Genomic DNA, 24,452 nt, shown 5'->3' on the forward strand with positions numbered 1-24,452 from the left:
ACGTAAAAATGTATGCACACATGACTGTAAGTCGCTTTGGATAAAAGCGTCTGCTAAATGGCATATTATTGTTATTAATGTAACATTTTGTATCACTAGAATAAAATTCTACTTTAAAAATTGAATTAAATGATAATCAAATCATTTGGGGAGATTTCAACAATACAATCAAGGCGATAAACAACAAACTAAACATTTCAATAGTTACAGCTCCCTACACCATAAAAGCATACAGCATAAATACTATAAAAGCATACATTAAAATTCAAATAAACATACACTGACTGAACATGTTTTTGTGATGTCATTAAATGTGGGACATTTGGCTAGCTCCTTCCTTAGCGTGAGAATTTCCTGGGTCTGAATGCGGGGACCATGAGTTGATGGCGTGCTAGTGCCACACTCTCCTCTACAGGGGCTAGCTCCTCCGCTGAGCCCCACTTCTTCTTGGACTGGAACAACGAGACCAACTTCCTGTTCCTGCTGCAGTCTCTGGCCTGGGTCACATGGAACTCAGGGAACTCTGAACAAAATACAGACCACCATAGTTGTATAATACATTCTATGTAAGGCTGAAACCTAACTGTAAGGATGACCTTTTTGATCTTAGTAACAAAGCCACAGGCATTGGTATGACAATGTTATTCTGTATCAGACTGGGGAGGGAAATATTGGGGTCTTTGATCATTTCTGTGATTAGACAACATTTCAGAGATGTCAGAGAGTCAAAAATAAAATAGTAAGAGACACTCACGTATCTCCTCTGGAGCTGTTCTGTCTTCCTCTGTAGGCTCCCTGATGTTCAGGTACTGGCAGGCAAGATGGCCGCTGTAGTCCCGCAGATTCTTTTTCGCACCTGAGAGGAAAGGAAGAACATGTCAAACGATGACTATAAGAAAAAAAATGTACCTAGAAAAAGGCAATCAATGGCAGAAAGATAATAGATGACCTGTTGCATTGATACCCTCCATTCCACACCCCAAAGACAAAAAGCATGTGGGTTAACTTTCCCTGTCATTTACCATATTTTCCAATGAGCAGCTCCAAAATGTGTCGATGGCCATGCAACGCTGCAATATGCAGGGGTGTATAGCCCTGCAAAACAAAAAGTGAAAGATTATGCAAATGTATTCCCCACCAAAGACATAGGGGTATAATGCAAATTGTATAACCGTGTTTTTTTCAAGAACAAAACAGGCTGTCCAATACAGCTATTTGAACATAACCTCTTACATCCACTGTATGCAGAGTTCAAGGTTCAACCCTGGAAAAATGTACAAGGCGTTTTAATACCTACCCCCTAGAGTTTCCCATGGCCCCAACACAGCCAATGAAAACATGAAAGGAGAGAATATACAAATTACCAGAGGTTATGGCAACACAACGTAATGACAAAATACATAATTGCTAGTAATTCTCAGAAAATTGCCATAGTTGTTTGAGTTTGGCACGGTAATACATTTACACAATTGACATGATTTATTAGTAGACACTGTGTGGATGTGTTTTACTATACTTGTGGGGACCAGAAGTCCCCACAAGAATAGTAAACGAACACAAATCTGACCAACTGGGGACATTTTGTTAGTCCCCACAAGGTAAAATGCTATTTCTAGGGGGTTTAGGGTTAAGGTTAGAATTAGTGTTAGGATTAGAATTAGGTTTAGGGTTAGGGTAGGAGTTAGGTTCAGGGTTAGGGAAAATAGGATTTTGGATGAGACTGAATTATGCATCCCCACAAGGTTAGTTATACAAGACTGTGTGTGTGTGTGTGCTGTAATGCATTTGCACAGCTGGATCTTCACAGGAACCATTACATCACCAACACCTCAGAACACAACTAACCTGGCTGCAACCCAGAGGCTCGTTGCCTTGGTAACCAATCTGCCTGGCCGGCCTCCAAATATACAAACAACATACCTATTACCTGATCACTTCCTGTGTATGATATACTGTACTGAAAGAGGAGGTACTCACATGCTGAAAGAAAATAAGAATAAGAGTATGACAATATTTTATAACATACCATTCCCAATAGCATAAGAAATTACAATACAGAACACAATACACCCCATATTCACAAAAGACAAGAGCATACTCACAGATTTAGTGTTAACGTCAGCCCCTGCGTTGGCCATCATGGTAGCCATGTCCTCTTTGCCATGTTTGGCTGCCCAGTGTAGAGCTGTCTGTGTCCAGAACAAGGAGGGGGAAATGTAAGCCATTCACAAAATACAGTGGTTTGAACCAAACTATTTCCCTATACAGAACAAAAGCCCTTTACTGCAACACCGACACAGGAGTTGCAATTTTTTGGTATACACAGATACTTGTATTGTATTGACATATACACAGACACTTGTATTGTATTGACATATACACAGACACTTGTATTGTATTGACATATACACAGATACTTGTATTGTATTGACATATACTTGTATTGTATTGACATACACACAGATACTTGTATTGTATTGATGTACACACAAATCAAATCGTATTGGTCGCATACACGTTTAGCAGATGTTATTGCGGGTGTAGCGAAACGCTTGTATTGTATTGACATATACACAGATACTTGTAGATACATTCCCAGTAGCGGTTAGTCAGTAGATAGTAATTGGCATAGCATCATTACTCCTCTACCAAGCGGTTTCAACAGTGTGGATCAGATGAGAGCTCTGATAGGCTGGCTGAAGCAGTGGGCCAGCTGTGCACAGGAGGAGTGGCGAGATGGAGGGAGAGGTAGAGGGAGGGACAAAGGGATGGTTTCCTGCCATCTAACGGAGCCTAATTACAAAACAACACTGCACTGTGCCCACACCGGGGGGGAAGGGGGGGCAGCTGCCTGTCACAGGGAGGAAGATTGATGATGTTGGTGTGACCCTCAGAGGGGAGCGAGGGAGACCCACCCAGGAATCGCCCCACTGTCAGCACTCAGCCGTCAGAAAGACAAGGCTAGGGCCCCACCACGCTGTGTGGCCCCTGTGCACACACACACACACACACACACACACACACACACACACACACACACACACACACACACACACACACACACACACACACACACACACACACACACACACACACACACACACACACACACACACAGGCATGCATGCGCAAACACACGAACATACACGCTCTGATACAACATGCACACAATTGGCCACAATATCACCTGCTGAATCGCCCATAATTACACAGCCTGAAGTGCTCAGTGCTCAGAGACCCATTGACAAGAGTAACACAGTTTATCACAGCAGCGGCACGATGTCTGAAAGGTGGATGTGGTTTGCGTGGGACTTAATGAGTGTGTGTGTGTCTGTGTGCAGAGCTTGGCTGCAGATGTCAGTCTGTGAACCACAACATCTATGTTTCTCAGTCTGACTCTAGACGTGGAACAGGGAGAGCAGAGCGATGATGAGAAGTAGGTTATCTTTGTCAATCAAGACTAAGAACGGTCTTTACTTTACTATAGAGGTTGCTAGGCAGCTTGAGCTCACTATCTATGAACATCCTTGTGCTTGTTCAAGGCCTTAATGGCATTTCTTCATCTCCTGCATTGCACACTACCATACCACAAACTCTGTGAACTATATAACAACCTCGATATCAAAACTCGTGGCAGTTGGGGGGGGGATACAACTCTAGATGTCCAAAACCAGTCTGGGAGACAGATTGTGATAGATGAAGTCTGGCTCTGAGTATCTCCATCTCTGTTGTCTGCCCTGTCACACGCTGAAGACGGATTGGTCGGCTGGGCCGTTTGAGTGGCAGCTTGGCGGGTCTCCTAGTGGGCGGGAGTGACGGACGAGGTGGGACAGGATGTGGCGTCATCCTCTCCTCGTGCCTCTCGCCCGCTGGGGCCACCCCCCGCATTCCTGCCTGACCGATGACCCACTCAGTGTGTGTGTGTCATGCACCCAATGTGGGAGTAAGTAGTGTCCAAAGGGACAAGGGTTGGTCAATAGGAAACATCTGACACAATGACCTATGGCCTGTGACACTTTCCTGTTCATAGTAAGACCACTGAGGAGTGATGGGAGAATGATTTACTTACAAACTGTAGGGTGAGAGGAAGTACGTCACAGTCCGGCACGGCAGAAGGGGGGAGCACATGTCAAGTGTAGAGGACGAAAAGGAGAGAGAGATCAGGAAGGAATAGGATATGTTAGATGGGGTTAACATACGTGGGTCTTTGAATTAGCAATTCCTTGTCAATGATAGTTGAGGAGGAGAGTGTAGCTACACAATGCATCTGCTATTGGGAAAGTCAAAGTTTATTAGTGGTCTAAACTTTGTCTGATGGGGACAGAACTAGGCCACAAACGGCACCCAGTCCTCCTCAACTTCAAGCCCTAGGTAAGAGTGACTTCACCACCGAAGGGTGAAGGGGTGGGGGGGGCATCAAAGCCGCCCGAGGGAGATTTAGCTCCTTCCCGGGGACACGGCCAACACTGTTCTTCAATTAATCCCAGCCTGCTCTATAACTTTCAGATTATCTTTAAGTGGTTGAAGTCTTTGTGGAGCATTAAGAGTCTCTCTCTAATCCCCCCTCCCATCTCCCTGCACTTCAATGGCGACCCTGGTATCTTGTCTGGGTGGGAATGCTGATGGCAAGGGCTTAGGGATAGGTCTTAGAAGGTGGTCTGACACAGGACAGTGTGAGAACCCCAACACAGGGGAGGGACAACAAACATGAACCCAAATCTCTTGAGCGCACAGGGAGACCAATAAAGGGATTTGGGTTGTCAGGGGGGGGGGGGCTCCAGGAGCTAAAAAGCTATCTTCCATAATCCTTTTGATAGTTGCGCCTTTGAAATGCATGATCTTGATGTGTGTACATCACAGGGTTTTTAGAATACAATTAACGGAAAAATAACAATGGAATGTCGACTATTTGAAATGCATTTTTATAGGTTTTATAAAACAATAGGTATCATTTCAGAATATTATCAACTTTCAGTACAAGCAATCTAGAAACTTGTGGTCAAGAATTGAGATAAACAAGATATGAAGTAGACCCATACAACAATGGGATATCAATACTCAATTCACTTACCCCCTGACAGAGAGTCATGGTCAGTCAGGAACAACATAGCAGATTCCAAAAAGAAAAGAAAGAACATAATCGGTCAATCCTAATATAAATGTAATACAAATATTCCTAATCAAAGTCGTGGAGAAAGTATACTCACTGAAACGAAGTCCTGGTTTAGTCAAATGAAGGAAATAGAAGGAGGGAAGGAGAGTAACTCAATTTAGTGTTTTGCTCTTATATAGAATTCAACATGTTAGAAGACTTTTAGCTGTTGCATTCAATAAAACAAAGCTACCCATTTATCCACAAGATGTATATTGCAATGTTATGCAGACGTATGAAGGTGGTTCTTGGAAACCTTGGCCTTTGTGTCATTGTGAAGGGCAGAGGTGGAGGGGTAGAGGTTACCTTCTTGTTGGCCAGGGAGGGCTCCTGTTTTAGCAGCTGGGAGAGGTCAGAGAGACGGCCACAAGTAGCAGAGTAGATCCATTCCTTCTCCACAGGGTCCAGCTGTAGGACAGGGAGTGGATGAGCTAAGCAAATGGATAGTGTCCATAAAGTACACGTCTAGTATGTACAGTATATACAGTATTATTAATATTCATGTCTAGTATGTATATATTAGCATATATAAATGTGGAAACTCACGGCCACTGGGGTGGAGCGCATACTGCCCGTACACTTCTCTTCCTGCTCTTCCGACTCGGACTGAAAGAGGACAGACAATAAGACAAATTATATGAGTAATGTCATGAGTATTATTGATCCAGCATGCTGAAGCAGCAGGGGCATCTCTCCCAACCGAGGCCTTATGTTGTTCCACATAGGAATGAAGAATGAATGTCCTAAGGCCCTAATAGACACACACACACACACACACACACACACTAATCACTGTTTAGATCTTTATCACCTCAGACATCAAAAGGGAAGAAGTGATCCAACAAGTGTCAGACAGTCAGACAGGTAGGAGGGAGGCAAACAGAGCCACAGAGCAAACAGAGGTTTCACACCAAGGGGTCAATGTGATAATAACTGTGAACTCCACTGTTAACCAATAGACATGTCTGTCTGTGGACCTCCTCATGGGTCAGAGACCATCCCACCATCTGTGATCCCCTCTGTTTTAAACGGGGTCAGAAATGCCCCGAAAATAAAGCACACCTTTCTCTGAATGCACAAGTGTCATTCTGGCTGATTAATGTGGGGAGAAAATGGCAGTTTTCTATATGTTTTGTTTTGTCAAGCACTTGATTGCTAATTGTTCTGAGATCATACAGGGACATGGTGTAAAAACACACAAGTCTTTCATGTCGCTGTCATACATGCCTTGTTTAACACGAAAAGTGGAGGCCTATTTATCCACTGGCACATGTCCACTTTTTCTCTGCTGGAAATAAAAATAACAGGGGAAGAAAAATATTGTTGGGCAGTTGAGTTTAATTTTGTAGAGTGGATCTCTCAGCACTTTCCTCCTCTCTGTCATGTAATTCCATTATCTTTGTCTAGAGGTTTAGAACCATGGATTAGAACACAGTTTAGAACAGAGTGATACTTTAGCTTCCCAAGCTCTTCAAGAGCAAATGAGAGTAGCACAGGCAAGGTAAAAACTGTTTTTTTTTTGCGCAAAGAGGAAGTTCAACCAGCCACAGTGTAACAGCTTTTTTAAACAGGAGAATATTTTCTAACTGGTTCTTTCCACAGCATCAATGATTTTTTGATACAACTCCCACTTTCTAACGTTGTCACATAAGAGAGGTGGTGAGATTCAGGAGGCCCTTTTACATTATTGTGATCTATGTAGTTATAGAGATCTGGTTACATCCCCTTCAACAAGATAGGAACACAAGCTAGGTTTCCATCCAATTGGCGACAGATTTGAATGTGAACATAGTAAAATCTGCATAAAAACAATATGCACCACAGGTGTGTTTCCATCAAACTGACCTGTTGCTGATAAAAGGCTGTGTGTGATAACATAGTGCACATAAAAAGGACTTTTGCAGTTAAGTTCCCATGTACCTAATAAAAATAAAATGGGTTTCCATCGCATTTTCAATTCTACTGATGGTTTTGTCACAAAAAAATTTGCGATAAATAGCAATCGTGCCCAATCTGGCATTGGCCCATACTCTTTAGACAAGAGTTTGCTGATAAAGTGGACATATGATGAGATATGGATAAGAGCAAAATCATTGTATTTGATAAATTGGCAGCCAAACACTGATCATCATGTCACCAGCATTAAAATAATAGCCTACCCTCTATATTTAGTCTATATTGGACATTTGCATTATCACTGATCATTTAACCACCATGTGAAGTTAATCATAACTTATTTAATCTGCCTATAAACTTTTCATGCTTTTCCACGTTGTGGTGGTAGGCTTACAGCGCAACATATCTCTTGACTCCAAGTTTACTTCGATATGATGGTTATTATATTAACTATATTATATTATATTATTATAATATTAATATTATATGTTATTATTATTATTATTATTATTATTATTATTATGTGTAGGGTCCTAAAAAATCTGTTATATTTTTTTCCCAAATTCCGTTTTCTCCGTTTAGTTTTTCCAGGTTTCCTTTTTTCTTCAGGTTTTTCACTTACAAAATCACACTTTTTATTTATTTATAGAAAAACAACAAAATTGGATGTTCTAAATCCACAACAATGCTTGAAAACCACATCAGGAGTGGTTTTGAGGTCTAGAACAAATCTAAGACATTTTCATTTTTGGGTGTAGATACCCTTTAATTCAACACAGCACCAGCAAGAGACTTGTTTGGTTAGCGGAGTTTCTGTAGCACACATGTAATTGTAGAGTTTGCTAAACAAATCGCCACTGGATTGCAGGGCCAGGACGATACCAGTATCGCAATATTGTTTTACAATGCAAAAATGAAAACACAAAGCAGATCTAATTCTTTGGTCCTTTAAAAACCTACACTATGTAAAATATTGTGTGCTATAGCTTGGAAAATAAATAAAATGTGACTCTGGATGACAACACAATGATGTTTGTTTCCAACATTAGCGCTCTTTTCCTAAAGAAGTCAAATCTGTTTCCTTGCAACGATACTAACGAGTATCGTGATACTGGTATCATCCCTCCACTACTGGATTGATGCAAATAATCATGATATCATGACACCAGGTAGGCATACTTTGTACAGTGAGTATTGGGACAATGACACATTTGTGGTTGTTTTGGCTCCATACTCCAGCACTTTGAATTTGAATTTGAAATGATACAATGACTATGAGGTTAAAGTGCAGACTGTCAGCTTTAATTTGAGTGTATTTTCATCCATATCGGGTGAACCCCTTTTAGGGGACCAAAAGTTTTGGGACAAATTCACTTATGTGTATTAACGTAGTAAAAAGTTACGTATTTGGTCTTATTTTCATTGCACGCAATGACTACATCAATAGTTGGATGCATTTGCTGTTTGTCTTGGTTGTGTTTCAGATTATTCTGTGTCAAACAGAAATGAATGGTAAAAAATGAATGTCATTATGGAGTCACATTTATTGTAAATAAGAATAGAATATGATTATAAATACTTCTACATTAATGTGGATGCTATCCTGATTACGGATAATCCTGAATGAATCGTGAATAATGATGAGTGAGAAAGTTACAGACGCACAAATATCATACCCCCAAGACATGCTAACCTCTCACCATTACAATAACAGGGGAGGTTAGCATTTTTTGGGGGGTAAGATATTTGTCCGACACAATCATTATTCACATTATTAACTACTTTAGTACACATAAGTGAATTTGCCCCAATACTTTTGGTCATAGTCATTGTGTCATTTCAAATCCAAATTGGTGAAGTGAAATGAAAAAAATTAACTTGTTTCAAAAAATTCTAAAAAATAAATAACAGAAAAGTGGTGCGTGCATATGTATTCACCCCCTTTGCTATGGAAGCCCCTAAATAAGATCTGGTGCAACCAATTACCTTCAGAAGTTACATAATTAGATAAATAAAGTCCACCTGTGTGCAATCTAAGTGTCACATGATCTGTCACATGATCTCAGTATATATACACCTGTTCTGAAAGGCCCCAGAGTCTGCAACACCACTAAGCAAGGGGCACCACCAAGCAAGCGGCACCATGAAGACCAAGGAGCTCTCCAAATAGGTCAGGGACAAAGTTGTGGAGAAGTACATATCAGGGTTGGGTTATAAAAATAAATCAGAAACTTTGAACATCCCACGGAGCACCATTAAATCCATTATTAAATTTTTTTAAGAATATGGCACCACAACAAACCTGCCAAGAGAGGGCCGCCCACCAAAACTCACGGACCAGGCAAGGAGGGCATTAAATCAGAGCCAACAAAGAGACCAGAGATAACCCTGAAGGAGCTGCAAAGCTCCACAGCGGAGATAGGAGTACCTGTCCATAGGACCACCTTAAGCCGTACATTCCATAGAGCTGGGCTTTACGGAAGAGTGGCCAGAAAAAAAGCCATTGCTTAAAGAAAAAAATAAGCAAACACGTTTGGTGTTCGTCAAAAGGCACGTGGCAGACTCCCCAAACATATGGAAGAAGGTACTCTGGTCAGATGAGACTAAAATTGAGCTTTTTGGCCATCAAGGAAAACGCTATGTCTGGGGCAAACCCAACATCTCTCATCACCCCGAGAACACCATCCCCACAGTGAAGCATGGTGGTGGCAGCATCATGCTGTGGGGATGTTTTTCATCAGCAGGGACTGGGAAATTGGTCAGAATTGAAAGATTGATGGATGGCGCTAAATACAGGGAAATTCTTGAGGGAAACATGTTTCAGTCTTCCAGAGATTTGAGACTGGGATGGCGGTTCACCTTCCAGCAGGACAATGACCCTAAGGATACTGCTAAAGCAACACTTGAGTGGTTGAAGGGGAAACATTTAAATGTCTTGGAATGGCCTAGTCAAAGCCCAGACCTCAATCCAATTGAGAATCTGTGGTATGACTTAAAGATTGCTGTACACCAGCAGAACCCATCCAACTTGAAGAAGCTGTAGCAGTTTTGCCTTGAAGAATGGGCAAAAATCCCAGTGGCTAGATGTGCCAAGCTTATAGAGACATACCCCAAGAGACTTGCAGCTGTAATTGCTGCAAAAGGTGGCTCTACAAAGTATTTACTTTGGGGGGGGTGAATAGTTATGCACCCTCAAGTTCTGTTTTTTTGTCTTATTTCTTGTTTGTTTCACAAAATAAAATATTTTGCATCTTCAAAGTGGTAGGCATGTTGTGTAAATCAAATGATACAAACCCCCCAAAAATCAATTTTAATTCCAGGTTGTAAGGGAACAAAATAGGAAAAATGCCAAGGGGGGTGAATACTTTGCAAGCCACTGTAATCTGATTGTGGTGCCATATTCACATACTCTAACATATTTAATCTGTCTATGGTTCAAAATGAAATCACATCCAATTTTATTGGTCGAATACACGTTTAGCAAATGTTATTGCAGGTGTAGCGAAATGCTTGTGTTCCTAGCTCCAACAGTGCAGCAATATCTAACAATACACACAAATATAAAAGTAAAAGAAAGGAATTAAGAAATATAGAAATATTAGGACGAGTCATATATATACAGTACCAGTCAAAAGTTTGGACACACCTACTCATTCAAGGGTTTTTCTTTATTTTTGCTATTTTTTATATTGTAGAATAATAGTGAAGACATCAAAACTATGAAATAACACATATGGAATCATGTAGTAACCAAAAAAGTGTTAAACAAATCAAAATATATTTGAGATTTGAGATTCTTCAAATAGCCACCCTTTGCCTTGACAGCATTGCACACTCTTGGCATTCTCTCAACCAGCTTCATAAGGTAGTCACCTGAAATCCATTTCAATTAACAGGTGTGCCTTCTTAAAAGTTAATTTGTGGAATTTCTTTCCTTCTTAATGTGTTTGCGCCAATCAGTTGTGTGGTGACAAGGTAAGGGTGGTATACAGAAGATAGCCCTATTTGGTAAAAGACCAAGTCCATATGATGGCAAGAACAGCTCAAATAAGCAACGAGAAACACCAGTCCATCATTACTTTAGGACATGAAGGTCAGTCAATACGGAACATTTCAGTCGCAGTCGAAAAAGTGCAGTCGCAAAAACCATCAAGTGCTATGATGAAACTGGCTCTCATGAGGACCGCCACAGTAATGGAAGACCCAGAGTTACCTCTGCTGCAGAGGATAAGTTCATTAGAGTTACCAGCCTCAGAAATTGCAGCCCAAATAAATGCTTCACAGAGTTCAAGTAACAGACATCTCAACATCAACTGTTCAGAGGAGACTGTGTGAATCAGGCCTTCATGGTTGAATTGCTGAATGAAACCATTACTAAAAGGACACCTCTAATAATAAGACTTGCTTGGGCCAAGAAACACGAGCAATGGACATTAGACCGGTGGAAATTTGTTATTTGGTCTGGAGTCCAAATTTGAGATTTTTGGTTCCAACCGCTGTGTCTTTCTGAGATGCAGTGTGGGTGAACCGATGATCTCCGCATGTGTATTTCCCACCGTAAAGCAAGGAGGAGGAGTTGTTATGGTGTGGGGGTACCTTGCTGGTGACACTGTCTGTGATTTATTTAGAATTCAAGGCACACTTAACCAGCATGGCTACCACAGCATTCTGCAGCGATATGCCATCCCATCTGGTTTGGGCTTAGTGGGACTATCATTTGTTTTTCAACAGGACAATGACCCAACACACCTTCAGGCTGTGTAAGGGCTATTTTACCAAGAAGGAGAGTGATGGAGTGCTGCATCAGATGACCTGGTCTCCACAATCCCCTGACCTCAACCCAATTGAGATGGTTTGGGATGAGTCGGACCGCAGAGTGAAGGAAAAGCAGCCAACAAGTGTTCAGAATATGTGGGAACTCCTTCAAGACTGTTGGAAAAGCATTCCAGGTGAAGCTGGTTGAGAGAATGCCAAGAGTGTGCAAAGCTGTCATCAAGGCAAAGGGTGGCTATTTGAAGAATCTCAAATATAAAATATATTTCGATTTATTTAACACTTTTTTGGTTACTACATGATTCCATGTGTTATTTCATCATTTTGATGTCTTCACTATTATTGTACAATGTAGAAAATAGTACAACTGGAATGAGTTGGTGTCCAAACTTTTACTGGTACTGTATATATATACACAGTATGTGATGGGATATATAGAAATTATGGACAGTATATGGATAGAATATATAGTATATCTGAAGAATATGTAGGATAGAATAGTCTATGTACAGCAATAGCTAAAATAGGATGGCCTAGAGTAGAATACAGTATATATTTTTTTTTACATTTTAGTCATTTAGCAGACGCTCTTATCCAGAGCGACTTACAGAAGCAATTAGGGTTAAGTGCCTTGCTCAAGGGTATATACATATGAAGTGGGTAAAACAGTATGTAAACATTATTAAAGTGACCAGTGTTCCATTATTAAAGTGACCAGTGTTCCATGTCTATGTACATAGGGCAGCAGCCTCTAAGGTGCAGGGATGAGTAACTGGGTGGTAGCCGGCTAGTGACAGTGACTAAGTTCAGGGCAGGGTACTGGGTGGAGGCCGCCTAGTGATGTCTATTTAAAAGTCTGATGGCCTTGAGATAGAAGCTGTTTTTCAGTCTCTCGGTCCCAGCTTTGATACACCTGTACTGACCTCGCCTTCTGGATGATAGCAGGGTGAACAGGCCCTGGCTCGGGTGGCCGAGGTCCTTGATGATCTTCTTGGCCTTCCTTTGACACCGGGTGCTGTAGATGTCCTGAAGGGCAGGCAGTGTGCTCCCGGTGATGATGCATTGGGCTGAACACACCACCCTCTGGAGAGCCCTGTGGTTGCGGACGGTGCAGTTGCCATACCAGGCGGTGATACAGCCTGACAGGATGCTCTCAATGGTGCATCTGTAAAAGTTTGTGAGGGTCTTAGGGGCCAAGCTGAATTTCTTCAGCCTCCTGAGGTTGAAGAAGCGCTGTTGCACCTTCTTCACCACACTGTCTGTGTGGTTGGACAGTTTCAGATTGTCAGTGATGTGTACGCCAAGGAACTTTAAGCTTTTCACCTTCTCGACTGCGGTCCCGTTGATGCGGATGGGGGCGTGCTCCCTCTGCGGTCTCCTGAAGTCCACGATCAGCTCCTTTGTTTTGTTGACGTTGAGGGAGAGGTTATTTACCTGGCACCACTCCGCCAGGGCCCTCACCTCCTCCCTGTAGGTTTAGGGCCATCAAAGAAACCTATATCTTTCTAACTGAATCTCAATCTGTTTAATGGGCACAAATCAGCATTATTTTTCTAATGAGTTCAAACATGTTGTTGCATCTTGCTTTACATAATGACAGAACAGAGGGCAGCATTCAAATGCTAATGGTTGCCCCCCTCATATTGTTTCCCACTCTCAAACATCCATGGTTTGTTTCAAATCCAGGTAATTTAGCTACTGCCATCTGGTGGAGTTTTGCAGCAACAGTTCCTGCTATGACTCACTATTTTGTTCAGAGAGAAATTAAATAATAAGTATTACTAGGGAGGCAGAGGCAAAGGCCTGTAAACGTCCAACACGGTGAAATGTGACGAAGTAACATTAGGGGAAAGTTTATTCTCAAATTTATTTTCCTTGTTCCTCGTGTCCTCTGGCTCCAGGACCTGCTCTCCTTGCCTCCCTCTGGTGTTTTGAGAGGGAGGTGAGAAGAGCATCGGATGATATCTTCTCCTCAGAACTTCTCCTCCAGCACTCCCTGTGCTTCCCTCCGATTTTTTTTGAAAATAAGGCGAGGAGAGAGGACGCAAGGAATTGAGCAAAATACTTTTGAGATTTACTCCTGCTGTTACTAGCCTCTCACCTTTGACCCGGAGTCCCTGTCTGGCTCATCCTCTCCGTTGCTGTGCGCTAGGGGTTTCTCCGAAACGGACGGTGAGGGGGTCCTCTCTGTGTGCTGGTCCTGGAGGCACAGAGACAACATACAGAATGAGGCTGTGATGAGGCAGCCTTAGTCTGGCCTCATCAACATTTTAAAAAGGTCTTTAAAATGCATTTCATAAAGTGAATATCATCTAAAATGCTTAAACGTATATACAGTGGGGAGAACAAGTATTTGATACAATGCCAATTTTTCCGGTTTTCCTACTTACAAAGCATGTAGAGGTCTGTAATTTTTATCATAGGTACACTTCAACTGTGAGAGACGGAATCTAAAACAAAAATCCAGAAAATCACATTGTATGATTTTAAAGTAATTAATTTGCATTTTATTGCATGACATAAGTATTTGATCACCTACCAACCAGTAAGAATTCCGGCTCTCACAGACCTGTTCGTTTTTCTTTAAGAATCCCTCCTGTTCTCCACTCATTACCTGTATTAACTGCACCTGTTTGAACTCGTTACCCGTATAAAAGACACCTGTCCACACACTCAATCAAACAGACTCCAACCTCTCCACAACGGCCAAGACCAGAGAGCTGTGTAAGGACATCAGGGATAAAATTGTAGACCTGCACAAGGCTGGGATGGGCTACAGGACAATAGGCAAGCAGCTTGGTGAGAAGGCAACAACTGTTGGCGCAATTATTAGAAAATGGAAGAAGTTCAAGATGACGGTCAATCACCCTCGGTCTGGGGCTCCATGCAAGATCTCACCTTGTGGGGCATCAATGATCATGAGTAAGGTGAGGGATCAGCCCAGAACTACACGGCAGGACCTGGTCAATGACCTGAAGAGAGCTGGGACCACAGTCTCAAAGAAAACCATTAGTAACACACTACGCCGTCATGGATTAAAATCCTGCAGCGCACGCAAGGTCCCCCTGCTCAAGCCAGCGCATGTCCAGGCCCGTCTGAAGTTTGCCAATGACCATCTGGATGATCCAGAGGAGGAATGGGAGAAGGTCATGTGGTCTGATGAGACAAAAATAGAGCTTTTTGGTCTAAACTCCACTCGCCGTGTTTGGAGGAAGAAGAAGGATGAGTACAACCCCAAGAACACCATCCCAACCGTGAATCATGGAGGTGGAAACATAATTCTTTGGGAATGCTTTTCTGCAAAGGGGATAGGATGACTGCGCCGTATTGAGGGGAGGATGGATGGGGCCATGTATCGCGAGAGCCAACAACCTCCTTCTGTCAGTAAGAGCATTGAAGATGGGTCGTGGCTGGTCTTCCAGCATGACAACGACCCGAAACACAGCCAGGGCAACTAAGGAGTGGCTCCGTAAGAAGCATCTCAAGGTCCTGGAGTGGCCTAGCCAGTCTCCAGACCTGAACCCAATAGAAAATCTTTGGAGGGAGCTGAAAGTCAGTATTGCCCAGTGACAGCCCCGAAACCTGAAGGATCTGGAGAAGGTCTGTATGGAGGTGTGGGCCAAAATCCCTGCTGCAGTGTGTGCAAACCTGGTCAAGACCTACAGGAAACGTATGATCTCTGTAATTGCAAACAAAGGTTTCTGTACCAAATATTAAGTTCTGCTTTTCTGATGTATCAAATACTTATGTCATGCAATAAAATGCCCATTAATTACTTAAAAATCATACAATGTGATTTTCTGGATTTTTGTTTTAGATTCCGTCTCTCACAGTTGAAGTGTAACTATGATAAAAATGACAGACCTCTACATGCTTTGTAAGTAGGACAACCTGCAAAATCTGCAGTGTATCAAATACTTGTTCTCCCCACTGTACATGTGTGGTTCAGATAAAGTGCATGGCTGAATCCCAAATCACCCCCTCCCCCCTCCATTTGCGCATTCACACACACCGCCATATGCACAAGTATCCCAAAGCTGAGGGAGTGAAAATTATCGAAGGTGTAGGAGCTAGTTAGACCCTCTAAGCTAGCAAGGTTGCAGGCTCCACAGCCAAGTGCTATCCCAACACGAAACGCGATATGTTTGGAGTTTGCGCAATTTAATACAAAAGAATGGAGAGGCGTGCCTAATTATATGCCGGGGCATATGTTCATCTGATTTCTAGGCTTGACACATTTACCAAATGAAATACCTTCCAAATTAAATGTTTAACTGTTACGGAGGTTTATATCTTTGTTAATTAGAATTTCATGCTAGTTTTATTATTTAAATGTGGAACATGAATTGCATCATTCAAGTCACCAGTGTGTCCCGAAGTTGATGGGTTTATTGATCCTCTCGTCACTCGATGGAAGTCACCCTCGGAGTTGTCATCGTCAGCAACACGTGACAACGGATAGCCCTCCGAGCGAGTTAGTAGAGGCGAGGGGGTGGTTTGGAATTCACCGCACCAATCTATTGCCATGCATAGGTGTGCCTTACGTTAATTGTTTGCTACCGAGTTGATTGCTCAGGTTGAAGCCAGGTATGGCGACTTCAGATAAATAGTGTGCAGCTCACCCATACTTTCAGTCTCTCTGAGTAGTAGCTCTAATCATATTCTTTTTGATGCAGCTCTGTCTTTTAAACTAATGTCCACTTGACTAAATATGGTAATTTACACTACTGAATGCAATTAACTTAAATCATGTTTTCCATAGTATTACCTGGTCTAATTAACAAAGTAAAGTTCAGCTAATTAAATGTACATTCTCATTGGTTAATCATTATGGGCGGGGTTTAGGAGCAAAGGTAGAAAGGCTGTCCTTTTCTCTCAGCTCAGGGTTGAACACCATTTTACAACGTGCTCCATAGCAGTTTGTTTGTGGCGTCCTGTATGTACAGGCAGTTGATGTTAGCTGTCCTGGTTGATTCTCCTAGTAAGGGGTAGAGTTAGGCTTTGTTTAGCACTGGAAAAGGGGTTCTCCCTAGTTATGCTGTTTATCATTTAAGCCTAGTCTTAAAACTCTGGGTCTGCTATTCAACAGAGGCCATCTCTCCATTCTACATTTAATAAGAGCATTCTTGATTTACACCTGCTTACTGTAACTCTGCCAAAGTTCTAGGTAGTATACTATATGTGCACATCATGCCAAAACCACTTGTGTTGTGCTGTTGCCCTTCTCCTGTGTGAGTAGAAATATTGTTTGCACATACTTATGTGGACACTGACACTATCGGCTTAGCATTTATTCTCTTTAAAAGTGATGCTTGTACACACACTAAGGCTGCGTGTCACGCTCTGACTCTAGGACTCGTATTTGTTGAGTCAGGGTGTGTATTTTCTGTGTGGTGTTGTGCTATGTTTATTGTCTATGGTTAGATCTAGTATGTATAGATCTATGTTGGCCAGGGTGGTTCCCAATCAGAGGCAGCTGTAGCTCGTTGTCTCTGATTGGGGACCATACTTAGGTAGCCTGTTGGCACTAGTGTGTTGTGGGATCTTGTTCCGTGTAAGGTATGTTGTGTGTATGCTACCTTGGACTTCACGTTTCGTTTGTTGTTTTGTCGTGGTGTTTAGTCATAACTAAACATGTATGCTTATCACGCTGCGCCTTGGTTCGACCAGTCTTTAAACGATCGTGACAGAAGATCCCAACCAAATGAGGACCAAGCAGCGTGTCCAGGAGCAGACAGCATGGACCTGGGAGGAGATCCTGGACGGGAAGGGATCCTGGACTTGGGAGGAGATTCAGGCCGGAATGGATCGCCGTCCTTGGGAGGAGACAGTGGAGGCGCGCTATAGAGGAGCAGCGGCAACGCAGAAGGTGCCGGCCGAGGAGGAAGCCCGAGAGACAATTTTTTTGGGGGGCTAAAAGGGTGGTTGGCGGAGCCTAGTGTTAGAGCAGAGCCAACTCCCCGTACTCATGTTAGGAAGCGTGTGACTGGGCAGGCTCCGTGTTATGCGGAGCTAAGTACTGTGCCGCGAGTGTTCCGGCACAGTCCTGTACGTCCTGTGCTAGCACCACGCACGTGTCGTGCGAAGATGGGCATTCAGCCAGGACGGGGTGTGCCGGCTCAACGCTCGTGGTCTCCAGTACGCCTCCTCGGTCCCGTATATCCTGCACCGGTGCTACGTACTGTATCGCCAGTACGCGTGCACAGCCCCGTACGTCCTGTGCTAATGCCTCACACATATTGTGTGGAAGTAGGCATCCAGCCAGGACGGGTTGTGTCAGCTCTCCACTCCAGACCTCCAGTCCGCCTCCACAGTCCGGCCCGGCCCGTTCCTGCTCCCCGCACCAAGCCAGTGGTGCGTGTTCCCAGTCCGGCCCGGCCCGTTCCTGCTCCTCGCACCAAGCCAGTGGTGCGCGTCTCCAGCCCGGTCCCGCCTGTTCCTGTCCCTCGCACCAAGCCAGTGGTGCGCGTCTCCAGCCCGGTCCGGCCTGTTCCTGACCCTCGCACCAAGCCAGTGGTGCGCGTCGCCAGCCCGGTCCGGCCTGTTCCTGCCTCTCGCACCAAGCCAGTGGTGCGCATCGCCAGCCCGGTCCGGCCTGTTCCTGTCCCTCGCACCAAGCCAGTGGTTCGCGTCGCCAGCCCGGCCCGGTCTGTTCCTGCTCCCCGCAACAGGCCAGTGGTGCGCGTCGCCAGTCCGGTACGTCCCGTTCCTGCTCCCTCGCATCAAGCCAGTGGTGCGTGTGTACAGTACGGCACAGCCCGTGCCTGTCCCACCGGTGCCTGGTCCGGCACCGGTTAGCTGCTCCACTCCGGAGCCAGAGCAATCCGCTCCACCGGGGTCGAGTCCAGCTCCGGTCAGCGGATCCACTCCGGAGCCAGAGTAGTCCGGCCACACCAGGGTCCAGACAGGACTTGGTACGTCGTGGAAGGAAGGAGAGGGGAAGCAGCGCGCCGAGGTCCAGACCAGACCAGGGGCGCAACAGGGAGGTGGAGAGTAAGTGGTGGTCACGCCCGGAGCCGGATCCGGGGGGTACTGTCACGCCCTGACTCTAGGACTCGTATTTGTTGAGTCAGGGTGTGTATTTTCTGTGTCGTGTTGTGCTATGTTTATTGTCTATGCTTATCACGCTGCGCCTTGGTTCGACCAGTCTTTAAACGATCGTGACACTGCGTTTAGACAGGAAGCCCAATTCTGATATTGTTTTGACTAATTTGTATTTTGACCAATCACCTCAGATCTTTTAACATCAGATATTTTTCAGAACTGATCTGATTGACCAAAATACCAATGGGAAAAAAGAACAAAATTGGGCAAACTGAACAGCTGGGTTTTACTTTGGTCAAATATCATTGTGCAATTAACCCTAAAATGTATTAGGAAATACAATAAGAATTTCACAGCTCAAACCAAAAATGGGAATGACAACCAGAATTAGGTTGTTAACAGCTACACCCTTTGAGTAAAGATATGGTAACTGGCACAAGCCGTTTGTTTGACTTTTTCCATAAAGTCCATAAAATGACAGATAATTTCAAAGTCTTGCTTTCAATCCATGCTTCTTCCTCTCTAATGCTATGCTATTTGTGTGAGTTATTTTCAGCTTTATAACATTATGTTGATAGGTTGCTATCAATGCATCTCATCCCTCTTTTTTTGTGGGAAACAAAAACAAAAATGTCAAAACTGATCATGGTTGAAGCTCACCTCCTGCATGTGCTCCTGCTTGGGTGCCTCTTTGATGGTAATGCTGGGGCCTCTTCCACACCACGTCACCTGTGAAGGCTTCCTCGCCTCGGCCTTCTTGGCCGGGTCAGACTGGGGGTCTGGTTCCCCCTGGGTGTGGAGAGACGAGACCCCCGACACATCCCACTGGGCTGAGGCCGAGGGCCTGGCAGGGCTGGCCGCAGGACTGGCCTGTCTGTCTGTCCCAGGCTCTGTCTCACTGTCCTGCTTCTGCTGCCTGTACCTCTTCTTCAGAACCAGGTACTTCTCACCCTAATGGGGACAGACAGCAGGCAGGCAGGTGATGAGGAGGAGGGTATAGGACTACTGTATATGAAAGTTTAAGTAAATTCATTATGCAGAGTGGCATTTCTTAAACTAAGTTATATTGTATTGTGGAAATAATTCAAACTGTTTGAGATGTATTTGTAAGTTGCTCTTTCTAATTGCTATGTAACTGAATGGTAATAACAACATTGTGTAGGCCTACAACCGATAACAGAGGGCTGGGGCCCTAATCCTATTGATAAATAGCAAACTACATAGTAAACTGACACAGAAAATAAGTGCCCAATCCTTTTTTTTGTAACAATTGAACTACCATGGCTGAGTATAGATAGTGGGAAGGCAACTTAATTTGAGTGTGGAACATTAAAGAACTATGCACACTTATAACAGCACACTTTCTACAAATGGTCAGAAGTTCTCCTATTTCACTTACGTTCTCTGATTTCACAACAGCAATCCTGTCAATGATCTGTTTGAACTCCTCTCTGTATTTGGCTGGGGAAAAGAAACAATGTTGGCATCATAGAATTAGGAATTAGAATACTAGAATGGGCATGAACCTTCTTATGATGGTCCAAAAGTCAGCCATGTTGGTCAGGGAGTTGGTCAAAATCTTTATCTGCACTGTATATGTGTTAGCTAGCCAGCTAGTTTTAGAGGAATGGTTCCATAAATATTTCTAATTTACTGCCAATATGCCAACATTCCCTTCAAACAATGCCGTCAATTCACAGCCATATACACTGGCTCAAATCAGTTTATAATAGGACTTAGACAAGTTGTAAATGCAACAAGTACTGATATTGTATCATATAATAGCACTCACAGCTTTCCAAGAAAAACATAATATGAGACAGTTATGGTCTGTTTACATATATTTTAGAGGCTATTTATACAGAAAATGTGCATAAAACCTCTATAAACTGTATTTTTATTATATGACAAGATTTTAGGTTTACCATAATTCCATTACACAATTTCTAATACATCACATGCCTTACTTTTATTTTTTCTGCATAAGTAAAAGCAGGAAATGCATCACCTATGCCTCTACTGCCATTCATTCCAATTAGACTTTTGGATTTCTCCCTGGCCAAGATGGCTGCCATTTTCACCCTATTCTGGAAATGTGTGGTTTATAAAATATCCCCTCTAGTAATTTAATAGGATCTTTATGGTTGGCATTTCAAGTTTCAAAAACATGATATCACTTTTTGTTTTCTCCCAAAACCCCAGACTTTCATTCTCTGAGGGGGTTAGAGAGAGAAAAGCCATATCATTTGGTCTAACAATACTCTATTACAAGTGTAATAATAGCTTTCTTATGGAATTAACTCTAATGGGATTAAGTGTTATTTTACGATTGATTAGATCTATCTAGTTGACATGTCATATCCTCTCTAAATCAGGCTATTGAATCACTCTGGCATTCCAAGACGTAGACCTATTGAGCCTGAAGAATGCATGATGGCTATTTGAGATTAAATGTGTGGCCTGTGAAGGCTTGTGGTTGATCTGCCCTCCCCGTTACTTCATCATCTTTCCTCTTCCTGCAGAGGTCTGCGTCCCAAATGACGCCCTATTCCCAATTTAGTGCACAACGTTTGACCAGGGCTCCGGTCAAAAGTAGTGCACTATATAAGGAATAGGGTGCAATTTGGGGCACACCACAGGGGCTCCAGGAGGGAGGGGCTTTTATTCTTCATTCCTCTGCAGGCCAAACACCGCTCGAGTTGCAAAACAATCATCTCAGAACAAAGTCACTGACTGGGAAAAGGGACAAAGAGGAAACCAGGGCTCTCTCTGCCAACATGAGGCAGGCAGAGATAAAAACAACTCTTCTCTCACATCATCTCCAAAAAGCCCAACCCCAAACTATCTGTCTATTTCTGCAGTATTAAAGCTTTCCTATGGGAACCCAAACAAACAGCAAATTGATGGCTATTATAATAGTTAACTGTTTAACTCCCTCTCCGACAGATACAACTGGGTTTGTGAAATTATTTTCAGACTAGATGCTGACAGACGTCAGTTTGTATAGGCTACTGTTTCTGAGAATGTATCTATCTATTACTCCAGCCAACCAGACCACTTAACATAGGCCATCTTAGTTCAACAGACAATACTAATGGCTGAAGCCCTGTGTTTGAAAGAATGTTTAGGTATGTAAGAATATAGGTCTGAACAATTTAGTTATTTCCTTTTCCCTGACAGCAGCAGGGAGGGGAAAAAACATTTAGAATGAGACAGTTGCATCGCTCACAACTTCACATCCACAAAAACAGGAAATCCAGAGGAAGTGGCCACTTGCATCTCATCAACAAAATAATTCCTGGCTTAGTAGTACAGGGGCGACAGTTTACATATTCAGTCATTCATTAGCTAAAAGGTAGACAGATAGCCATAGCAACTGGATAGACAGAGCAATGTTAGCTATAACTTTCCCACGATGTCCCCATTTTATTCAAAAGTAATAAAAGAGCACTCCATTAGCGATCTAGTTGTGCTGGTGGTGCATGTGGCCTAAATTATTGCATTATGATTAAAACACTATTATCGTGCAATCATGCCCATTAAAGAAGGGAACACATGTCGTTATAAAAGACTAAGTACTGGAACTATGTAATGGAAATCATTTTCATAATTGGACACTCCAGCCATGTCAGATGGCACAATATCAAAGCAGCTTTATTTGGAAACCTCTGTCTGTCAACAACTGTACCACTGAGATAGCATCTGGACAGTACAACTGGTACAACTGTAATACAAGGTCACATTGGATAATCATTCATTTATCTAGCGCCTGTCAAACATGTTAGGGCCTAGTTATTTTATCCAGTACCAAGCAGGGATAATGCCCTGGTGGATTGCATGGCAAATGATTGGTAAAGCATAACATCTTCTTATGTCACTGTAAGGAGACAATATTGTCATTTCAGTTACAATTTGGGGGAGGACATTGGAGAAAATGTATGTTGTACAAATAAAATTGTAACAGTCTCAGGTTTCAGGATAATGCCGAGTTGTGTTCATGATTCTGGGGCTGAATGCTATTAATTAAAAGGCAGCACCATAATCACACTATTTATCAGGGTGAATCATTGTTGTAATGGCACAACAGAATACCAAAGTCCAATGGTGAAAATAGTTGGTTGGTGTGGTCTGGGTCTGAGGCAAGGCTTGGGTAGCAGGCACTGAAGAATTCAAGCAGCTATAACTGGTCTCGGAAAGGAAATGACAGAATTCCTGGTGTAATTGTTCTGTTTATAGGACCTTTAATGTAAAGCAGATGTTTAGTTTAGGCTACCCGACTGGGAATTGGGAACAATGATAAACGAATGGGTTTGAGGGAAAACTATTCATGAAATAGAATTGTTGTAAGGGAATTCATTGTATATGATCATATGATGTGTCTGGACCACACAGAATATATTATTGTGACAGCTACATACATGACAGATGTCGCACGAGACGAGAAACAGTGATCTCGCGTCAAGTCACCATCACAAAGCAGTTGATGAGAGCAACTGTTGCCGTTTCGTTGAAATCATTTTGAAATTCTACATTTTCGATACAATGTACTGCTACTTACCACGCAGCTGCATGTCGTTATGACCAATGAAAGGCTTGTATGTTTTCATTAAATCCGCATTTTTTACTTTCCCTCCGGCTGAATAGAAATAATCCAGCAACGATTCTTCACTGACATCACACATTCTTGCTTTATGTTTGCTCGTTTTCTATGACAAAATCAGGCTTCTTTTAGAATTGGTATGGTCTTGCTGCTATGACATTGTGCGCTCCCTGGCTAATTTCAGAAGGAAAAAAAACGTGTGTAGCACATGTCCAACTTCACTCCACCCAAACCCAACCCTCTCACTGCGCCCCCTCCGTTTAACTCTTTCAGGGCTGAAAGAAAGCTGTGAAGGAAAAAAGCCTTTTGAAAGCATATGTTAAAGTATAAGAGATCTTTCTAACCAACTTGAACCATTGTGTTGAACCACAATTACAAACTCTTTAACACTGATGATAACATTCCCATAATAACCTAACCCATGCATCCCAGTGGATTACTTTGTGTACAAATCTTTTTTTTTCATTTTCCCTCAATTGTATTATTTGCATATCCAATACAAACTCAGGGGTGCATACTGTCGGCAACACATAGCGACCTCGTCAAGAGGTTCGAGCCTCTTCGTGTAATGGTTAAAGTGTTGACTTGACAGTCTCGAGTCCCGGTAGGTGCCACCACTTGAATTTGCTTTTGCTGTGGGATGGTGCCCTATGAGGCCATCCGAGAGGTGTGTATCTGTGAGGGACTTGGCATATAGAAGTATGGGGACACGCCCTCACGAAAAGGGGGAAATGTAGTGACCTTAATGCTGCGTTTGTAACCAAGTGGGAGGTTGGAATTGACAAGTTATGAAGTCGTAAATACCAGTTCGATGCATTGGGGGGGTAAAATACTGTAAAAACACCAGCAAATCAGCTCCAAGTGATTTTCATTTTGGAAATCTGTTCCAAAGTATTCCCATGTACAATAGAGAGATATATGTGATCATAGGGGGCACATAGGTGCCCTGTCAGATTTGACCTGTTGTTTCTCTGTAATACCACTAGC

The 24,452-nt window shown here is 43.0% G+C and overlaps 1 protein-coding gene across 1 annotated transcript; it reads right to left on the bottom strand.

The window, feature by feature from the left end:
- Positions 1-23,654, bottom strand: LOC121545771 (ankyrin repeat domain-containing protein SOWAHB). Its single transcript, XM_041856593.1, has 13 exons — positions 23,424-23,654; positions 20,265-20,326; positions 19,526-19,816; positions 13,923-14,021; positions 5,699-5,758; positions 5,459-5,560; positions 5,208-5,219; positions 2,103-2,189; positions 1,978-1,980; positions 1,298-1,300; positions 1,023-1,095; positions 755-856; positions 1-523 (listed from the first exon to the last, which is right to left on the bottom strand). Exons 1-13 carry the CDS (start codon positions 23,545-23,547, stop codon positions 339-341), a joined length of 1,203 nt encoding a protein of 400 aa, XP_041712527.1. The 5' UTR covers positions 23,548-23,654; the 3' UTR covers positions 1-338.
- Between the last annotated feature and the right edge of the window lie 798 nt (positions 23,655-24,452).

This window comes from Coregonus clupeaformis, chromosome 30, assembly GCF_020615455.1.
Source record: "Coregonus clupeaformis isolate EN_2021a chromosome 30, ASM2061545v1, whole genome shotgun sequence".
Taxonomy (NCBI): Eukaryota; Metazoa; Chordata; class Actinopteri; order Salmoniformes; family Salmonidae; genus Coregonus; species Coregonus clupeaformis.

Bases quoted from the DNA above. Each gene is read 5' to 3' on its own strand.
- LOC121545771 (XM_041856593.1), bottom strand. From the start codon at position 23,547: ATGTGTGATGTCAGTGAAGAATCGTTGCTGGATTATTTCTATTCAGCC. The intron at 14,022-19,525 runs GTGAGCTTCAAC...CTGTGCCTCCAG, and splicing joins AGCAGGAGCACATGCAGGAG to GACCAGCACACAGAGAGGAC. The intron at 5,561-5,698 runs GTGAGTTTCCAC...CCTGTCCTACAG, and splicing joins TGCGCTCCACCCCAGTGGCC to CTGGACCCTGTGGAGAAGGA.